Source organism: Trematomus bernacchii, unplaced genomic scaffold, assembly GCF_902827165.1.
Source record: "Trematomus bernacchii unplaced genomic scaffold, fTreBer1.1, whole genome shotgun sequence".
NCBI classification, from domain to species: Eukaryota; Metazoa; Chordata; class Actinopteri; order Perciformes; family Nototheniidae; genus Trematomus; species Trematomus bernacchii.
The window spans coordinates 601,316-621,035 of record NW_022987589.1 but is presented as its reverse complement, the minus strand read 5'-3'; the positions used below and the strand labels follow the sequence as shown (position 1 = coordinate 621,035).

The 19,720-nt window shown below is 40.9% G+C and overlaps 2 protein-coding genes across 2 annotated transcripts in view; one reads left to right on the top strand and one right to left on the bottom strand.

Moving 5' to 3' along the window:
• Positions 1-1,442: 1,442 nt before the first annotated feature.
• Positions 1,443-5,169, top strand: dusp23b (dual specificity phosphatase 23b). The gene is made up of 3 exons (XM_034129054.1): positions 1,443-1,694; positions 2,458-2,734; positions 3,182-5,169. The coding sequence occupies exons 2-3, from the start codon at positions 2,468-2,470 to the stop codon at positions 3,365-3,367; spliced, it is 453 nt and encodes a 150-aa protein (XP_033984945.1). The 5' UTR covers positions 1,443-1,694; positions 2,458-2,467; the 3' UTR covers positions 3,368-5,169.
• Positions 5,032-19,720, bottom strand: part of LOC117481358 (afadin-like) — a 30,704-nt gene continuing 16,015 nt past the window's right edge. Inside the window, 15 exon segments of the mRNA XM_034129015.1 lie at positions 5,032-5,084; positions 5,165-5,249; positions 6,995-7,282; positions 8,637-9,035; positions 9,564-9,689; positions 9,987-10,066; positions 10,219-10,344; positions 10,429-10,541; positions 12,267-12,340; positions 13,089-13,154; positions 14,896-14,982; positions 15,819-15,910; positions 16,954-17,029; positions 17,031-17,153; positions 18,368-18,511. Coding sequence (XP_033984906.1) covers positions 5,032-5,084; positions 5,165-5,249; positions 6,995-7,282; positions 8,637-9,035; positions 9,564-9,689; positions 9,987-10,066; positions 10,219-10,344; positions 10,429-10,541; positions 12,267-12,340; positions 13,089-13,154; positions 14,896-14,982; positions 15,819-15,910; positions 16,954-17,029; positions 17,031-17,153; positions 18,368-18,511 — 1,932 coding nt within the window.

The following is a 19,720-nucleotide window of genomic DNA, read 5'->3' as shown; positions in this document are numbered from 1 at the left end:
TTTCTTTCCAGACGTTTTAGATGTAGTTTAGAGACTGTTTACTTAGCTTTCTGTTCGTTTTAATGCGCAATGCCCGAAGAAACGGATCTAAATACAGCTTTTATTGTGTCCTTGAACTATTTTAAACCGCAGAAAATGGATAAGGACTTTTCCCTTTTCGAACGGATCTTGGTAAGTTTAATATATGTTTTTGTACCGTGTATTCGCTATTAGTTTAGTGGTGGCTATATGTGCCTTATATGTTTGTTTTTGCCCGGTTTGGGGTTTTTGTCTAGGACTTTAGGTGTGCCTGTTGAACCTTAATTGGGTGATCAGCCATGTGTCTTATTTTTCATGACCGGTTGTAGTTTCTTAGCGATTGACATTTTGCTGCTATTGTGTTTATGGACGAGCATCCTGTCACACTGCTTACTTTAGATTATTTCTATTAGGTTATTTATCATAATTTTTGTGCATTTTGTAGATCTTTCTAGTCCTTCCTGTGAGCATAAGGTCATCGGTTAGATCCAAGTATCGGAAAATCAAATCTGGTTGGGGGAAATTAAAAGCACCAAATCACTCTATCAGAGAATATTCATTTTTCTATAATTGTTTATATTCATCTAGGAAACGTTAAGCCAAGCTCCCTCATTATAATGCAACGATTTACCCAAAAGGACCCTAATAGTTTTCTTATCATTTATAAAGGGATAAACGCTGACACTATCACATACATATTCAGTATTTGCATTTTGAAATTCTTCATTGAAGTGGTATTATACTTACTTACACTAACACAAAAACCTTACCACAAACAAACTATAACTTTCTTAAACTGTCTTTGTTCACCCAAACAAACAGTATTTGGAATCCTTGAAAGCATTACTCTCCCCTAGTATTAAAACATAATGTTCTGGTTTTGATGTGGTTGCACAATACAACCCAAACAGCAGCTTGTTACTGTGTTTTCTTTCCAGATAGAGCTTTTATGGTTCAGTTTCTTTTGCAGGGCTTGTTACGCCCTCTGCAGTATTTTGCGTGAAATTGCACTTCATGTTTATCTGACATTATTAGTAAAGACTAACATATTTATGTGTTTCCTTATTGACATTTTTGATGATTCTACACACCTTATACATACATTAATTTGATAGGAATGATAATTTGAACACGGCACATGAAACTAATGTCCTGCACAGAGTTGTATTGCTATTGCTAATTTTAACTCACATCTCTAATGTGGCTTTCACGTGTACAGTGTAGTTAAAATATACCGATTTCACTATCATGAAGTAAGAATACTCTCCTTAAATGGGAATACAAGACTTTACTCATCACTAAATACCCATACCCCAATTGTACACGTAAAATAAACACCACAACATGTATTTAGGTGAAAAATAAAAGGTTGTTGTCAGAAGTGGGATTCGAACCCACGCCTCCAGAGGCCATCCTGACATGTGGCGGCCATCTTCCGGGTCTATTTGAATACGTCACCACGAACATCAGTTGCATAGTTTGTCTATTATAACAGCTGAAATGCTACCTCGGGTTAAAGGGCGCTGGTGTGTTATGTAACGAATGTCTACTGTGGCAGTTAGCATGCTTAAGCTAATTTCCTGTTTGTCTCATTTAGCATAGAAGTAGCAGTTAGCTTAGCTGGTTAGCACCCAGCTTCACAAATAGCGCAACCTCCATTCTTCTCAGTGAAAACGGTGAGTAAGGGTGTGGTTAGTTTGAAAGAGACTCTCAGCATTAATGTGGTTGTGTAGTTTAATACTAAAGAGGCAATGAATGGCTTCAGTTAGGCTACCGTTTGCTTGGTTAGCATGTTAGCCGGTGTGGCTTCTGTCAGTCAGCCGAGCGTCTCGAAACTTTAGCTAACTTTAAGCTAAATGCTATTTTATTATTATTAAAAGATTCCTGTAAACTATGTGTTATTTGGTGAATCTTATTTTCACATCAGGCCTGTGCAGTGGTGGAATGTAAACTACATTTACTCAAGTAATGCACTTAAGATAGCCTACCTCTTTTAATATCGGCAAGGCTTTCATAATATCACTTCACATTTATATATATTTATATTGTCATATTATACTATACGTAGTTTTTTGGTATATCTATATTTCATGTTCATATTGCTCTATATTTTACTGTTATAATAACTTTTTATAATAGTTTTTGTTGTTGTTTTTCTTTCAATGTATCTTCTCTAACTGTGTTTATGTTAACACATTATTAGTATTATGTGATCTTACAAAACGTCAAAGCTAGATACAATTATTAGCAGCTTTCACAAATACCCTGAGCACTCTAAACATTTTTTATGCTGCTTTTTTATTTTCCATGTGTGCTATAAGACAGTGAGAATCCGTTTTTTATGCCAACTTCTCTTTGCATATTTCCTCGGTTTTATTAGGTGTAAATCATATTTATTAATAGCGTTTTGGTGTAAATTATCCTCCCTCCTCTTCTCAGTCTGACAGTCATGGCCTCTGCTCCTCACAACTTCTCCTGGGTGGATCAGGATAAAGTGGCCGGCCTGGCGCTGCCCAGGATGCCGGGTGAGTACCGCTACCTGCTGGAGAACAACATCAAACACCTGGTGTGTCTGTGTGAGACGAAACCCCCGAACCACGACACCTGTCCGGAGCTGCAGCTGCACCACATCAAGATCCAGGACTTCACTCCTCCGTCTCCCGCTCAGATCGACAGATTCCTCTCCATCGTGGAGGAGGCCAACTCCAAGGGGGAGGTGAGAGCAGAGATGTGATGGATGGTTATGTTTTGAAAGTGTTTTCAGCTCCAACCAGGTTTAAGTCCAAGAACTGAAACCTAAAACTTTTGGCATCAAGGGAACGTGACTTTGATTAAACTCCTGGAGCAGTGAACGGAAAAACCTTGCTTCTCCAAAGTGGATGAATCAAAAGTTTTTTTTTTTATGTTCAAGTATTAGGGCCAATTCAAGAATTGTTTTTGTTTTAAAGAAAAGGAAAATTCACTTCCCAATGTTGGATCCACCTACAAAAAGTTTATCTTGACTCAAATCTTAGAGAAAGTCTATTTTTTTTTCCAAATGTATGACTTTATAATCTCAGAAAATATACTGTAACGTTTTTTTAGTCTTACATTTGTTTGTTTTTTGTAAATTTGACTATATTCTTAGATAATATCCAAATACATGTTGTTTTTTCCCCTGCAGGGTGTGGCGGTGCACTGCATGCACGGCCACGGGAGGACGGGCACGATGCTCGCCTGCTACCTGGTGAAGACCCGGAAGATGTCGGGCATCGACGCCATCAACGAGATCCGGAGATTAAGAAGCGGATCAATCGAGACCAACGAGCAGGAGAAAGCTGTGGTGCAGTTTTACCAACGCACAAAGTAGATCAATACTCCACGTAACAGAGGTAGCAAAGGTGAGACACTCCAGGTGAAGAGAGACATTAAACCAAACGGATATCGCAATCAAACTTCCCCACTTCATTACTGACATTAACACAAATACGTTTTCTGACTTAAATATGCTAATGAGGCATTAAGTCATGCTAACTTTTGGTGAATTAGGACACATCTGCAGACACAAATGTGACCTGCTCTTATCAAAATCAGTCACATCGACCGCAAAACACATTGTGTTACACACACTGTTTAAAAGAGGAGATTGCTTTCCCATGGTGTCCTTTAACTGTAGTTGTCCTTCAAAGTTAGCTGACTTTGTTTTTAGCCATAGTTATTTAAAAAGGGGGCTGAAGGCTTAATATTTTGGGGGAATAGCACCCCTGGCCCCCTGTTAGGACCAACACTAGATCAGAGATATACTTTTTAATATGATGAGCAAACATCCAGGCTTTAAGAGGTGTCCTTTTATGACATTTCTGCATTATAATTAAATATTACTTTTGAAACTATTATCAAAATAGTTTTTAAAGTTGATTTTCAGAGGAGACGGTGATCGCTGAAGTTGTCATACTGTCTTTACAAGCTTCAGAAACGTATTTTTCTTCTGAACATGGCGATAAAAGTTCCATTTTCCGAAAGCCAAGACTTTTTTTATGTGTAAAATCTACAGTTTTTGACATCATTTCAAGATTATCTATCAATGCGACATCCGACTGATATCGATAGAGCGGGTCACAAACAGAAAAAGTTAGTTAAATAAACTCCTGAATTTTCTAGTCTCAAAGAAGACATGTTATAAATGCAGAATAGTCAAAAACCTGTAGTGTCTCGCCTAATCATGCAATAAGTGCCTGAATCATTTGACTAAATAAAGACTTTATTATCTAAGAATAATAAAATACAGGACTACAGTTTAAACAGGTGATAATAATTCAACAATATTACACTCAGTAGCTAATACAAACATTTCTACAGTAAATATTATAGGGTGTTATAATTGTCTCTTAGCTCAGCACGTTAGGACTGTTCTGTTTCTGATGAGGTTTCTGTTTACATTCTGAAACCTCGGTTTACGCGCTGGAGGCCAGAGAGAAGAGCCGCTGGCGCTCCTTAAAGGTGAGCTGCTCCGGAGCCGGCGCTCGCTTCACTTCCTCCTGGTTCCTGAGAGTAAACAGAAATATATCAGCGGGAATACTTGAATTTATTTATGGGGAATCACTTCATGCAAGGGGACACAAACGGGAGCCTGTACTGTCTTTAAAATATACTTTTTACTCAGGGATCAAGATTAAAACGCTATAATGTCTACGGAAAAGTAGATTAGACTGAATTTAGGAGCTTGGTGTGAGATTAGTTTCATTTTACATTAATCTGATGGTTATTTTCCGCATTGAATGTCTATGAAATGGTAAAAAAAAGTCCAGTTGAGTTTCTCAAATGCCTTGTTTTGTCAAGCCAAAACTCTATATATTCACTTAAATATGACGTTAAAGCTTAAAAATGAAGCAAATCTTAATATTTAAGAGGCTCAAAATGAAAATGTACTCTTTAAACTATTATGAAAATAGTTTTTGATGTGATATAACTTGTGCTTGAGTAGAAATGCTGCATTAACTGTTAGATTTCATTAAATGCCAAAAAAGTGTAAACTCACTGTTTCGCTGCCACGTTGTCAACGTCTCGACTCGATGCGCTCTTTTGTTCTGCAAAAAAGCATGAAAATGTTGCACCGTACGATAAAGCCTTGATAATACTCTTCTGAATAAATTAAATGAATATTTACCCGTCTTTGTCTTGTGTTCCTTCTGGGCGAGACGACTCCCTGCAGACTCTTTCAGTTCAGCGGTTACTGCAGAAAGCTGCTTGCTCTAAATATAGAAATTGATAATTAAAGGTTATTGTGGCTTTTTTTAACATTGGCTTTATCATTCTAATGTCTCTACAGGTAACGAGGAAGTGGGACATACATTATGGTGTTTTCCTTTGTTATGTATTTATAAAACATAACAACACGTCTCAGAGAGATTGGGAGAAGCATATGTTTGAATGCTTGGATCAGAATCAGAATGGGTTTGGAATTTACTTTGGTATACGTGGAAAAACGAAATAAAATAAAAATAGGACTGTTCCAAATTCACACTATACTCTATTTAAAGTGGAGTGCTGATTAAAAAGAGGTAGTGTGTGTGTGTGTGGGAAACTTCTGAAGCAATGGGACACAGGACTCAGAGAGACACGAGGAGAGCTGGAGCTTTGATGGAGTCAGGACTCAGAGAGACACGAGGAGAGCTGGAGCTTTGATGGAGTCAGGACTCAGAGAGACACCAGGAGAGCTGGAGCTTTGATGGAGTCAGGACTCAGAGAGACACGAGGAGAGCTGGAGCTTTGATGGAGTCAGGACTCAGAGAGACACGAGGAGAGCTGGAGCTTTGATGGAGTCAGGACTCAGAGAGACACGAGGAGAGCTGGAGCTTTGATGGAGTCAGGACTCAAAGAGACACGAGGAGAGCTGGAGCTTTGATGGAGTCAGGACTCAGAGAGACACGAGGAGAGCTGGAGCTTTGATGGAGTCAGGACTCAGAGAGACACGAGGAGAGCTGGAGCTTTGATGGAGTCAGGACTCAGAGAGACACGAGGAGAGCTGGAGCTTTGATGGAGTCAGGACTCAAAGAGACACGAGGAGAGCTGGAGCTTTGATGGAAACACTGACGGTTTATTTGGAGCTTCGGCCGGAGAATTCACACGACATGTCACGGGCCACGGTCTGACCACACGGTTGAGACGCCACAACCAATTCTGAAGAGCCCTCCTGTAGCTCGAGGTTTTAACTAGTTCAGAGTGTAATAATCAACATTCTTCAATAGATAGACTAAACAGCTGAGGGACACTGAATCACATTTGTTGTCACTTATGGCTCGGGGTCATCTACACCGTGAGAAGGATGTGTTCCAGGTATCCCACAACAATGACTATCTCTGACCGACAGCTGCCCGGTCACAAACTGGTAACAACAACAAAATGCTAGGGCAGCCCCTCCTTATGGGAGATAACGGCTGCTCAAGGTTGGAGCATCTGCGTCAGAGGGCGAAGGAGAACATGCAGGGGAAATGATTCCCTGACGGTGTGGAGAAGAAGTGCAACATGTCAGGATTTACAATTTGACTAAATGTAGATCTAGTAATGCATCATGTTATTATTGCCTTATTAATGAGGGAGGTTTCGGACTAGTGCATTTTTGAGTATTTAGAAAAGTGCTATATAAATGCAATGTGTTATTATGGTTGTTATTCATAATAATACGTAAATATATTTAAAAAGAAATATAGGTATTTATTTTCTTGAACACATTTTTATTTTTAAATTCAATAGTTTTTTTTGTATTTAAAACATATATATATTTGCTCTTATTTTTGCTTTTGTATTCCTCTTACTCTGTATATGTATGCACCAAAACACTAAAGCAATTTTAATCCCAATCATAAATGCATAAAGTGGTTATTTATATACATTTGTATAAATCATTATTATGTGATCCTGATATTTGACAACACTTTTCAGAACATGTCATCTTCTTGACTTAGCCTACATTTCCCAGAATGCCTTGAGTTCATACCTGTGCCCTCCTCTCCAGCTGTTGTAAGGTCAGCATCATCTCCTCCTCCTCTTCCTCCTCTTCCTCCTCCTCGTCTTCCTCCTCTCTCTCCTGCAGCCTCTTCTGGAACTGAGCCTCCACGCTGAGCCTCGTCAGACGGGCGCTCTCCTCCGCCATGCGACGCTCCTTCCCCTGCAGATCCTGCACTTGCTGCTGCATCAGCTGCTGCGACGCATGCTTCTCCTGCGCCTCCCTTTTCCAGGCGGGGGGGTCCTGGAAGGAGACGTGTTTGGTGGGGGGGATGCTGACCTGCAGAGGTTTGGAGAAGTACTCAGATCTTGCAGCAAAACATTGAAACATACACATTTTTTATTATGTTCAATCTGAATTGACTGACACAGCAACATCTATATTGATTGTGACACTTCTACAGCCAACTCACAGGCGTAGCATTGCTTTGATAACAAGATTATTCATACACCCCTTTTAGTTGTGAAGATATACTCATTCATTCGGGGCATGTCATTTTTGAGCCTGAGGCCTGAAAAATAGGCCCCTGCGCTTAAAGGTGGGGTAGGTCATTTTGGAGAAACCAGCTCGAGTGCGTAGAATTTGAAAATACACAACCGGAAAAAATCTGCCACTTCCTTATAGAGCCCCTCCTCCAACACACACGAACGCGCACATGACCAATGAGGGCACGAGATAAGTTTGTGCCCAGATGGAAGGCTGACAGGCAGGTAGGCCATCCAGTTATTTTAGCCGAGCCGGCTCAGATGATTGGTCGTGCTTTTTACAGTACTACTGCTTCCACAGATTACATTTTTTAATGGATTTTTTGTCAAAGCACTTTAGATATTCATTGCTATCAGGATGTTAAGAGCATTCCATGGAATATAACAAAAAGTGTATCTCGAGCCGGTTTCTCAAACTTACCTACCCCACCTTTAAGAGGTTACTTTGGAGCACTACTGAACTGGGTTTTATTGGAGGAGAGGATGCTGACCTGGGGTTTATCATTATTATTATTATTAACACCCCACACACGCAGACACCCAAATCCAGCACCAGGCACTTTTTGTTACGCTGCTACGGACAGTTTTGCACTAATGCACATTCTCAAAGATATTGAAGTGACAGTTATTTTGTGTTATTTTGTATATTGATTGTTGTGCTTTTATTTAGGTCTTAATGTGTGCATATGTATAAATGTGTCTTTTGATTGTGTGTATATAGGTAGAATCATATTTGCACACATATTTTTATATATACTTGTTTTTGTATTCGGGATTGTGCGAAACGGTATTTCGATCTCTCTGTCTGTACACACAAACTGAAAGATTGGCAATAAAGTTGACTTTGACTTGACTTTGATTGGAGGAGGGGATGCTGACCTGGGGTTTATTGATAGATAGATAGATAGATGGATAGATAGATAGATAGATGGATAGATGGATGGATAGATAGATAGATAGATAGATAGATGGATAGATAGATAGATAGATAGATAGATGGATAGATGGATGGATAGATAGATAGATAGATAGGTACTTTATTGATCCCAATTTGGGAAATGTTTTGCGTTGCAGCAGCATAAAAAAAAGGGCAATGTACATGAGAGAAATTAAGACACAAGACACAAACAGTCCAAGGGGATGCTGACCTGGGGTTTATTGGAGGAGGGTCTCTGGAGGCTTCCATCACTGACTCTGACTCTGCTCCCCTGCAGGAAGGAGGTGAGAGGAGGTCTGGAGCTGACGGTTCGGGGGAGGGGGATGTCGATGCGGACCGGCTGAGAGGAGGGAGTCGGGGTCTGGTTCTGGGGGAACGGGTTCTGGGGGAACGGGTTCTGGGGGAACGGGTTCCTCCAGACGCCGGCACTGCTGCTGCTGCTGCGGACCCCCTGCTGTCTCTCTGAGAGCAGGTCAGTGGAAACACAGGACCTCAGAGGGAAGGAGGGGAGGTTTCTCAGAGCCGCCTGTCTCCCGTCCAGCAGGGGGCGCTGTCGGTCGCTTTCTCTGTCCCTGTCCACACACAGGTTCTCCTGGGACAGAGCCTGGCGCTGCAGGAGGGGATAGACCGGGAAATACAGCAGACAAGATAAGACTTTATTTATCCCGAAGGAAATTGTTGTGCCAGAATTACAAAAATACAATAAACACAGCAGCACAATAATAATACAACTGTACACTAACAGTGCAGTAAAAAGAGCAATTCAATAACTACAGGAAACATAGAAGGTCACATAATTAATGTACATATTAACAGTATTTAGTAGTGCAAAAAAACCGTAGTGGTAGTTACGTAATTGCACGTTATTTATCGAGCATTAATTATAATAATAATAATATTGCACATAGTGGTGGTGTGACATGTCTCTCTACTGAAGGGTAAAGAGTTGTATAGTTTGATGGCCACTGGGAGGAAAGACCTCCTGTGTCTCTCCGTGGTGGTCTTCATGTAACACATTCAATTATTGAGGTCAATTACTCCTAGAGCGATGTAACTTTATGTGACGAGCATTATTGCAAAAGTTTACCCCAATTTGACTGGATTTGTAGACTCTGTAGTATTAGATAATGATCCTCACCATGCAGGTCCTGCTGCTCTCTGCAGGTTTCAGAGACACGGTGAAGGTTTGCAGAGCGGAGTCAGACCTCTTCTTCTCCTGAGAGGACTTAGGGGTCGGGAGGGTCAAATACTCCCTGTGATACGCCTGAGAAAACACGTATTTAATGACGTCAAACAATGCATTCATCTTTATTTAGCTCACACTCTTATTTATAGTGATTTAAAAAATGTTACAAGGAATACAAAAAGAAAAAAGAAGACACTCCAAATTCACTTTTTAATATTACCACACAGTAGTTTTAGCATGTTTTCTGGTCAATTTAAACATTACAAAGTCAAATATGTCTACTTTTTAGACCTGGTGTTTAAAGTCTTGCTGTGAATTGAGCACATTGTATTTGAATTGTACGGAAAGAATCTGATAAATCTAGAGACATCTCACATCAGCAGCACAGAGGTTCACACTGGAGACAGCAGCCATGTTGTTTCCTCTCACAACAGCTTCATCTTCAGGGGAAAAATCTGAAGAAACAAAGACAAAATAATAAATACACTTTAGGTGATAAGGGTAAAACAAGGCAATCTGCAGACACAAAAGTTAGTGAAAAAACTCCTGGATGTGGATTTTGATGTATTGTTTTACATGTGGAGATAAATGTGTATTTCTGTCTCACCGGTCATGTTTGGGTTGGATCGGAACAGCTGTCTGTTTTTCTGCATCAGCTGTTCTCTGCGCCTCCTGTTTCCTCCCTGCAGCAGCACAGTCTCTCCGCTCATGGGTTTAGCCTGGCTTTGATCGCCTTCACGAGCAAGCAAAGGTTTTCATTTAAAGACTCATGACCAGCAGGAATATAAAAAACTCTTCATAGTGTTTGGTTACTCACCTGTGTTCCTCTGTGTGTCTGTCAGCAGAGCCTCCAGGCCGTGGAGCCTCGCTGCAGACTTCTCCACCTGTAGCGCCACCACGGGGCCGGTGTGCATCATGATCGCTGCTGCCCTGCAACAAGTAGGATTATTTTATATTATATTACATTTCAGTAGTATTTCAGGCCATTCCCCCGACAAAATATGGTGAATTTGCAGATTATTGTGTATATTTTGCACATTTTAAAGGTCACCTCTATGCAAAATCCACTTCTTCATGTCTCTTCTACATCAACATGTGTCCCCTCTTCTTCATGTCTCTTCTACATCAACATGTGTCCCCTCTTCTTCATGTCTCTTCTACATCAACATGTGTCCCCTCTTCTTCATGTCTCTTCTACATCAACATGTGTCCCCTCTTCTTCATGTCTCTTCTACATCAACATGTGTCCCCTCTTCTTCATGTCTCTTCTACATCAACATGTGTCCCCTCTTCTTCATGTCTCTTCTACATCAACATGTGTCCCCTCTTCTTCATGTCTCTTCTACATCACCATGTGTCCCCTCTTCTTCATGTCTCTTCTACATCAACATGTGTCCCCTCTTCTTCATGTCTCTTCTACATCAACATGTGTCCCCTCTTCAACATGTGTCCCCTCTTCTTCATGTCTCTTCTACATCAACATGTGTCCCCTCTTCAACATGTGTCCCCTCTTCAACATGTGTCCCCTCTTCTTCATGTCTCTTCTACATCAACATGTGTCCCCTCTTCAACATGTGTCCCCTCTTCTTCATGTCTCTTCTACATCAACATGTGTCCCCTCTTCTTCATGTCTCTTCTACATCAACATGTGTCCCCTCTGTGTAAAGAGACTCTGAAAGTTTCAGGAACAAAGATTCTCTCTCTTTTTGTCCTGATCCATTTCTATAAAAACCTGTCTGAAAATGAGCTGATCAGATTTTGGCCACTTTATGATGTCATAACGATTGTTTGGCTTGTGTAACCATTAGCCAATCACCAACCAAGGTAACCCCCCCCCCCCCCCCCCTTATCACCTGAATCTCCTCCTAGAGCACCATTGTGTTCTTTGTAACCAAATCTCTCTCAGAGGGGCGTGGGGAGGGGCTCCTTATTTTCATCTAAAGTAACAGACAGAGAATCAGCACTTTTGAAACAGGGCTGAAACAGAGGGGATTATGGGTAATGCTGCAATGATCTGTTTGGTGTTTGGAGCCAAACACTTCAGAGACATGTTTGTATATATCTGAGACCTGTAATATATTGATGAAAAACAGTATAATAGGGGACCTTTAAGCCATTAACCTGACAGGGACTGCTCCTAACACTACGTAGGATGGGTCAAATGCAGAGAAACCATTTCGTTACATAGTAAGTAGGCCCACTGTGTAATGACAATAAAAGTATAAAAAAAAAGGAAAAAATATGAGAATTAGCCTCTATTGCTAAATCTGGCTCATTTACATGATGGACTCAAGTGTTCATGTTGATTCATGTTAACTTCTTTAAAATATATAAAGGGTTTTGTGTAAACCGGGTAGCAGGGGTGCTGCGCCCTCTTACTTTGGGCGTGCGCCCTAATACCAAAATGCAGATTTTCCCAGTAAAATGTTAAAGTGATGCCAGAAAACAATATTTCTGTTCGTCAAAAACGGTATAATTACTCAGAAACCTCATTGCAATACATCAAAAGCTGCAAGACTTTTCACTCAAAGAAAAGTCATGAAAGTGATTAAGATATAACTTCTGGAGGAGTGAATGTTTTTTCAAATAAATGTTGTGATATTTAAGATTTTAAACTTTAACCAGGCATTTCTTTTTTTAAATAAAAGGCATTACCTTTCCTGACTGAGTCCAACCAGACTGTGGCCGTCGACACTGAGCAGCTGATCCCCCGCTGTCAACCTGCCGTTCTGCTCAAATCAAAGTTAATCCATTTATTTTGTTGTCTTTAAATAAATACATAGACTATAGCGCTTTACATACTACAAGTCATTCACTCATTCATTCAGAGCAGTACCACTTGCTCTAGGGACACACACACACACACACACACACACACACGCACACGCCCAAGGATACATCCACATGTTGACTGCACGGGCTGGGATCGAACCAATAACCTTCTGGTTGAAAGACGACCGCACCCCCTCACAGCCACAGTTGCACACTCACGTTGTTAATCATTCTGCAGACTCCACATCTCAAGTCAAAGGCAAAATGTACCCAACACATAACCATCTTTGAATGAATGACTTTACATTTGTGAAGAAAGCTTTCTCCCATGCCTCCATGCCTCTACAGTGAACGAATCACCCACAACACTAGTAAAGTCTGGATGACAGAAGTTTAAAATAGTGCAGTTTCTGATAACAGTCCTGTGTGAGTGCAGCAGAGAGCATAAGGTAAGGGAGACTTAATTATTCTGCATGAGTTTGTAAACGGATGATTTCAAATAGTTTTGCTGTTGTTAAAACTTCCGTTCAATAGGACTTTTATAACATTTTGGATACTCTGTTCACAGTGGAGGCATGAGAGAAAAACACTATTTTCTACAAGATATAAAGAGGGGGGGGGGGGGGGGGGGGGTTAACCGATATACAGAGAGTTGTTTTGGTGAAATATTCTATTAAACTGAATCAGAAATGCATTATCTCTCACCATTTCAGCCGGTCCTCCCTTCACAATAGATTTGATATAAATCCCGAGGTTTGCCCTGCCCGCTCCCTGGAGCCGAAAAAAAGAGAATTCATTCAATAGCAGATAGTTTTGGTGTTTTCAAAGACGCTGTAGTGTGTTCTATACTGTAGGTGTTAAAGTATAGACACTACATACTGATATACACCTGAACATCAGCAGGAGAGGACTCTTTAAAGTAGAGACACTACACACTGATATACACCTGAACATCAGCAGGAGAGGACTCTTTAAAGTAGAGACACTACATACTGATATACACCTGAACATCAGCAGGAGAGGACTCTTTAAAGTAGAGACACTACATACTGATATACACCTGAACATCAGCAGGAGAGGACTCTTTAAAGTAGAGACACTACATACTGATATCCACCTGAACATCAGCAGGAGAGGACTCTTTAAAGTAGAGACACTACATACTGATATACACCTGAACATCAGCAGGAGAGGACTCTTTAAAGTAGAGACACTACATACTGATATACACCTGAACATCAGCAGGAGAGGACTCTTTAAAGTAGAGACACTACATACTGATATACACCTGAACATCAGCAGGAGAGGACTCTTTAAAGTAGAGACACTACATACTGATATACACCTGAACACCAGCAGGAGAGGACTCTTTAAAGTAGAGACACTACATACTGATATACACCTGAACATCAGCAGGAGAGGACTCTTTAAAGTAGAGACACTACATACTGATATACACCTGAACATCAGCAGGAGAGGACTCTTTAAAGTAGAGACACTACATACTGATATACACCTGAACACCAGCAGTAGAGGACTCTTTAAAGTAGAGAAACTACATACTGATATACACCTGAACACCAGCAGAAGAGGACTCTTTAAAGTAGAGACACTACATACTGATATACACCTAAACATCAGCAGGAGAGGACTCTTTAAAGTAGAGACACTACATACTGATATACACCTGAACATCAGCAGGAGAGGACTCTTTAAAGTAGAGACACTACATACTGATATACACCTGAACATCAGCAGGAGAGGACTCTTTAAAGTAGAGACACTACATACTGATATACACCTGAACATCAGCAGGAGAGGACTCTTTAAAGTAGAGACACTACATACTGATATACACCTGAACACCAGCAGGAGAGGACTCTTTAAAGTAGAGACACTACATACTGATATACACCTGAACATCAGCAGGAGAGGACTCTTTAAAGTAGAGACACTACATACTGATATACACCTGAACATCAGCAGGAGAGGACTCTTTAAAGTAGAGACACTACATACTGATATACACCTGAACATCAGCAGGAGAGGACTCTTTAAAGTAGAGACACTACATACTGATATACACCTGAACATCAGCAGGAGAGGACTCTTTAAAGTAGAGACATTAGAAGAATAGAGAAGAATAGGGAGGGATGAAACCCTCTTTAATGGTCACACATGCAGAGCACACAGCACACACAGTGAAATTTGGCCTCTGCTTTTAACCCATCCTAGTACAAGGAGTCTAGTACTAGGAGCAGTGGGCAGCTATTGTACAGCGCCCGGGGAGCAATGGGAGTGGGGGGGAAGGGGGGTGTCCGGTGCCTTGCTCAAGGGCACCACGGCAGGGCAGGAGGTGAACTGGGACCTCTCCAAGTAGAAGTCCACACTCCATTACATACTGATATACACCTGAACATCAGCAGGAGAGGACTCTTTAAAGTAGAGACACTACATACTGATATACACCTGAGACCTGTCCTCTCTAATTTTCAGAGTTTGATGCGTTCACCTTAGCAGCCACGATGCTGACCCCCATCCCGCTGTTGAGAGGTTTCTTCAGAGTGATCGTCTCCACCTCCGGCTCTCTGTGGACGGCCTGGTGAAGAAAACACAAATAAATAAACTACAACATGCAACTCCTGCAGAAAATACGTGAGGATGATGAAAGCTGAAGTTTCAAAGCATCTTTGACAACTTTTAAGTGCAAATACGTTGCTTTGCATTCCTGAAATGTTACATCAATTAAATAAAGAAGGGACGAATTTGAAGGTGAACTGTTTAACGTCAAGAAGCTAAGAGTTCAAATCTGTTGCTAGAAAAACTGGAAGCTGAGCTGTAACACATCAAAATGGAGGTTTAAATTATACATCCTTAAACTTTAGGCATTCGTATGGTTCCTGTAGAGCAGCGGTTCCCAACCTGTGGGCCGGGGCCCCTAGTGGCCCGCGAAGGCATTGCAAGTGGGCCGCCAAATAATTAGCAAAACGTTATGATTTGTGTGGAAACATTTTCATTATTAAGATTTTTTTGTATTTGAACCTCTTTTCCTTTCTCTTTCTCGATCCTCCTTAGCAACGGTCATTACAGTCCTTGACAGCGGTCTGTTCTACTGGATTAACAACGTGTCACATGTTCTGAATGGACCAATCAGAATCGAGTATTCAACTAAACCGTGTAATACAAATGTCTGTTTGTTACTGATGGCCAGCTCCTTTTCTAATTAAAATAAAAAGTACTCTGAGAACTTTATTTAGCCTCCGTATTGTTTATGGTTGAATGTGGGGCGCGAACATGTTTTAGATTCTTAAGTGGGCCCTGAGTTGAAAAAGGTTGGGAACCGCTGCTGTAGATGAAAGTAATGTACTGAGTGATCCATAAGTGTTTTATATTTGAACATGTTATTATATTTGAACATCATGTGTTGTATGTTACCATGAATGTGCTCTCTTCAGAGGAATCCGTTTCCCTGAAGAACACGGTCCAGTCTCCTCTGGAGTTCGGCTGAGACGTTAAACAGCACAGACCTGGAGGAGAAACAAACATTTAGCTTTTTTGTTTTCTTTAATATTGTATTTATTTTATTTCTGTATCGTACAGTTCAGTTTATACATTTCAACGCCTCTTTCCGGACATTCAAAAGCCCACGGTAAATACCTTTATACATGGAGAGATAGTGGTAGTAAATAATAAGTCAAATAGACAAAGTTAGTGATATAAAAAATATAATAATAATGACATTATTAATAATTATAACAATATGAATATTTGTAAACAAAGTAATAATCATAATAATACCAGATATTAGGTTAATATTCTTAGTTAAATATAAAAAAAAATACAATTAATTATAATAAGTATAATATAAGATATGAAGTAAAAAGGCTTGGATACATAATAAGAATAATTAATATTATAAATATAATTATAATAATAATATATTCTATTTTAAGATTAAAAAATAAAGAGATTAAAATTAAAATAAATATATATTAAAGTGGACCTATCATGCTATATTTGAATAATATAGTGTAGGACCATACCTATATAAGGCATATTTATACTTTTTTTTTTTCAAAATACCAAACAGATCATGCATTTTAGCCATGCCTCATTTTGCTCAATTTGACATTTTTTAGATCTGTTTTTGCAAGGGCTGATTCAGTGAGAACAGCACCACCTACAGGCCTGGCATATGTACTACAGCGTCTCCAGCGCTTTCGAACGGCAATGGCCGTGGCTGTCTCCTCCTGATTGGTGGAGTTGGCCCAATAGCCGTAGCGCCACCGTCCTGACGTCAGGACAGTGTTCAAATCTGGATCAGTTTTTATCAGATCCGTTGCAGCCCCTTTTTTAGAGATTTGGGTATGGAGGAAAATAGAGAGGGTTGTGTTTTCTGACACTTGGTGAGTTCCCTGGAACACCGGGGACACATATTCATGTAGAAAAGACGTACAAAAGTGCATTTTGCATGATAGGTCCCCTTTAAGTAAAAATGCCTTAAATAAAAGTAAGTGTTTAACAGTATTTTCATATTTAATATATATGACAGAGCATGAGAATCCCAGACCTTTCCTGCAGATGGGCTCCAGGAAGTCCCTCAGCCCAGCAGGGGTCCCTGTGATGGAGGAGCAGCTGTACCCCCCCCTCAGGCAGCAGGAAGGGCAGCTGCAGGTCCAGACTCTCCTGCAGAAACACCTCCCGACCCTCGCTCAGGATCAGCTGATCCGCTGTGGACCCAGACAGCAACACCACGGCTTCCACCACCTCCTGAAGACAGACAGTATTCGGGATAAAGGTTGTTCAGATGAGTCACTCTGAGACAGGGAGGCTCAATCTGCTGCTGGGAATACTGAGGACATTCCTGCTGATGACTGTAGTGCAGCGGTTCCCAACCTGTGGGCCGGGGCCCCTAGTGGTCCGCGAAGGCATTGCAAGTGGGCCGCCAAATAATTTGCAAAACATTATGATTTGTGTGGAAACATTTCATTATTAAGATCTTTTTTTATTTTAACCTCTTTTCTCTTTCTTGATCCTCCTTAGCAACGGTCATTACAGTCCTTGACAGCGGTCTGTACTACTGGATTAACAACGTGTCACATGTTCTGAATGGACCAATCAGAATCGAGTATTCAACTAAACCGTGTAATACAAATGTCTGTTTGTTACTGATGGCCAGCTCCTTTTCTAAATAAAATAAAAAGTACTCTGAGAACTTTATTTAGCCTCCGTATCGCTGTCTCCCTGTCTCGCTGTCTCGCAGACCCCACGCAGCAACCAGGAAACAACATCAGTAATCCAGCTCACACTGTCCGCTCCTCGAGCCTCAAAGGGCAGAGCAGCGAGCCCCGCAACGTCCCGCCAACACGGCACCCAGACCCCATGCAGCATTCTCCTCTGTTTGTCATTACTGGTGTCCTTTTCTGGTTGCTAACAAACGCCATTGTAAAACACATAAACACTGATGTCCAGCTGTAACGGTGGTGGACTCATCAGAACAGAGTGGGCGAGCTGACCAATCAGAGCACAGTGGGCTCATAGGGAGGGGGGGTCAGGAGCTCCAACAAGGCGTGTATAGGACAGAGAGTGAATACACATACTATACAGAGATGCTGTATGAGAAACCAATGTGAGTTTGGAACATTGAACAATGTAAATCTATTCTAGTAGACCTCAACAATGGAATTATGATCAGTAGAAATGGCCATGAGACATGGGACCTTTAATGTCAGTAATGAGGTGGATAGGTTTCATTGTGATATCATGTTTTACCCTATTCACCTGTAGTGTGGTAGTGTCTCACCTTAAGCCTCGATGAGTACTTTTATTTTATGACAAGCTATTCTTAAAGATCTCACCCATCCTTTTGAAAGGATCCCTAAGTGCATCATCATACTGTAGTTGTAAACATGGAAAGTGGCCTGAGTGCAGTGTAGCTACAGGTGTGAAGCTTTATATACAGTCTATGGTGTTCCAGGACTCACGGGGGGGATGTGGGGCTCGTTGTTGGCGTACAGGTATCCTGACAGTAAGGTGTGCAGCTGCAGAGAGTTGAGTCTGAAGCAGCTGTTCACCACCACCTTCACGTCCTGCAGGCTGTACTTGTTCATGGTCAGGAGCGTGGTTGCCTGGAAACAGACGACAAAGCTATTTACATTGCTAGTACCGACTGAAGTGTGTGCTGAGATACAAACTGCATAGCTACAACATCAGAAATGTGTCACCTTACAAACAGAGACGTTTTATGCAGAGTTCACATTCGAATTGTAAAACACCTGTTTGGTTTGCATCTCTATGTTCAAAAATGAGTCGACACTAATACTAGCAGGGGATGGCTGACATCCAATGGAGAGTTATACACGGTGCAATAGCCACTAACAAATACAGAGCTCATTTTGACCCAGGCACAAGGGGGGGCTGTCCGTTCTGTTTTATAGCAGAAACATTGGAACATTTAGTGGTGTCCTGTCCCAGATTGGCTGGTCTTAAAAAAATGTTACAGGGGTGGGTGGAAGGGTTCGGGGAGGTTTTCCATGGCCTCAAATAATTCCTGAAAAAGAGGGAAACTCTAGTACTGATACATTTCTTGTTTGCTAATGCAAAATGAGCAATCATTTTTGAGGAAAAGTAGAAAGAACCAAGTTGCTGGAGTGGGATGGACGGATGCAGTGCTCTGTCTGAGGGGGCTGGTGGCAGCGCGTCTGAGGGTGGAGCATGCGTACTATACGCTGATCAATCGTCTGCAGGGGGTTCTGGATGTGTGGGCTGTTGGGCAGGTTCTGTGCTCACTGGGGGAGAAGGACTCTCTAATATTGAAGTTTTGAAGGATAGGTGTAGTCTTTGTTTTTAAAGTGTGTAAAAGAGGATGTTTTTAAATGGGTAAAACGCTTTCAAATGGGGTTTTCAAATGATATTTATTTGGTAGTCATGAAAATCTGTTTATTTATGTATTTGATTGTGTAATGTATTAGGTTTGTTCCGACTCTTTTGCAGGGTGGGTGTATGTTTAAAACAAATGCAAATAAAATTTGTTTTAAAAATCAAAAATGCTAGCAGGGGTTTTTCCAGGAAAATATAGTATGAGGGCAATACTTTGGCGCTGATCTTGTATATAAGATATATCAATTCTCACGAGAACATGACGCCCGTATACAAGATGGCGGCGCGAACGTAAACAAAAACACATGTCAGTGCCCCGTAAAAACAAAGCTCTCTATGCCGTCTGACGCTCTATTTGACACGATTTTCATATTTTTGGAGAAATTACACCATTTTCGACAAACAGAAATATTGTTTGCTGGCATCACTTGGAAAATCTGCATTTTGGTATGAGAGCG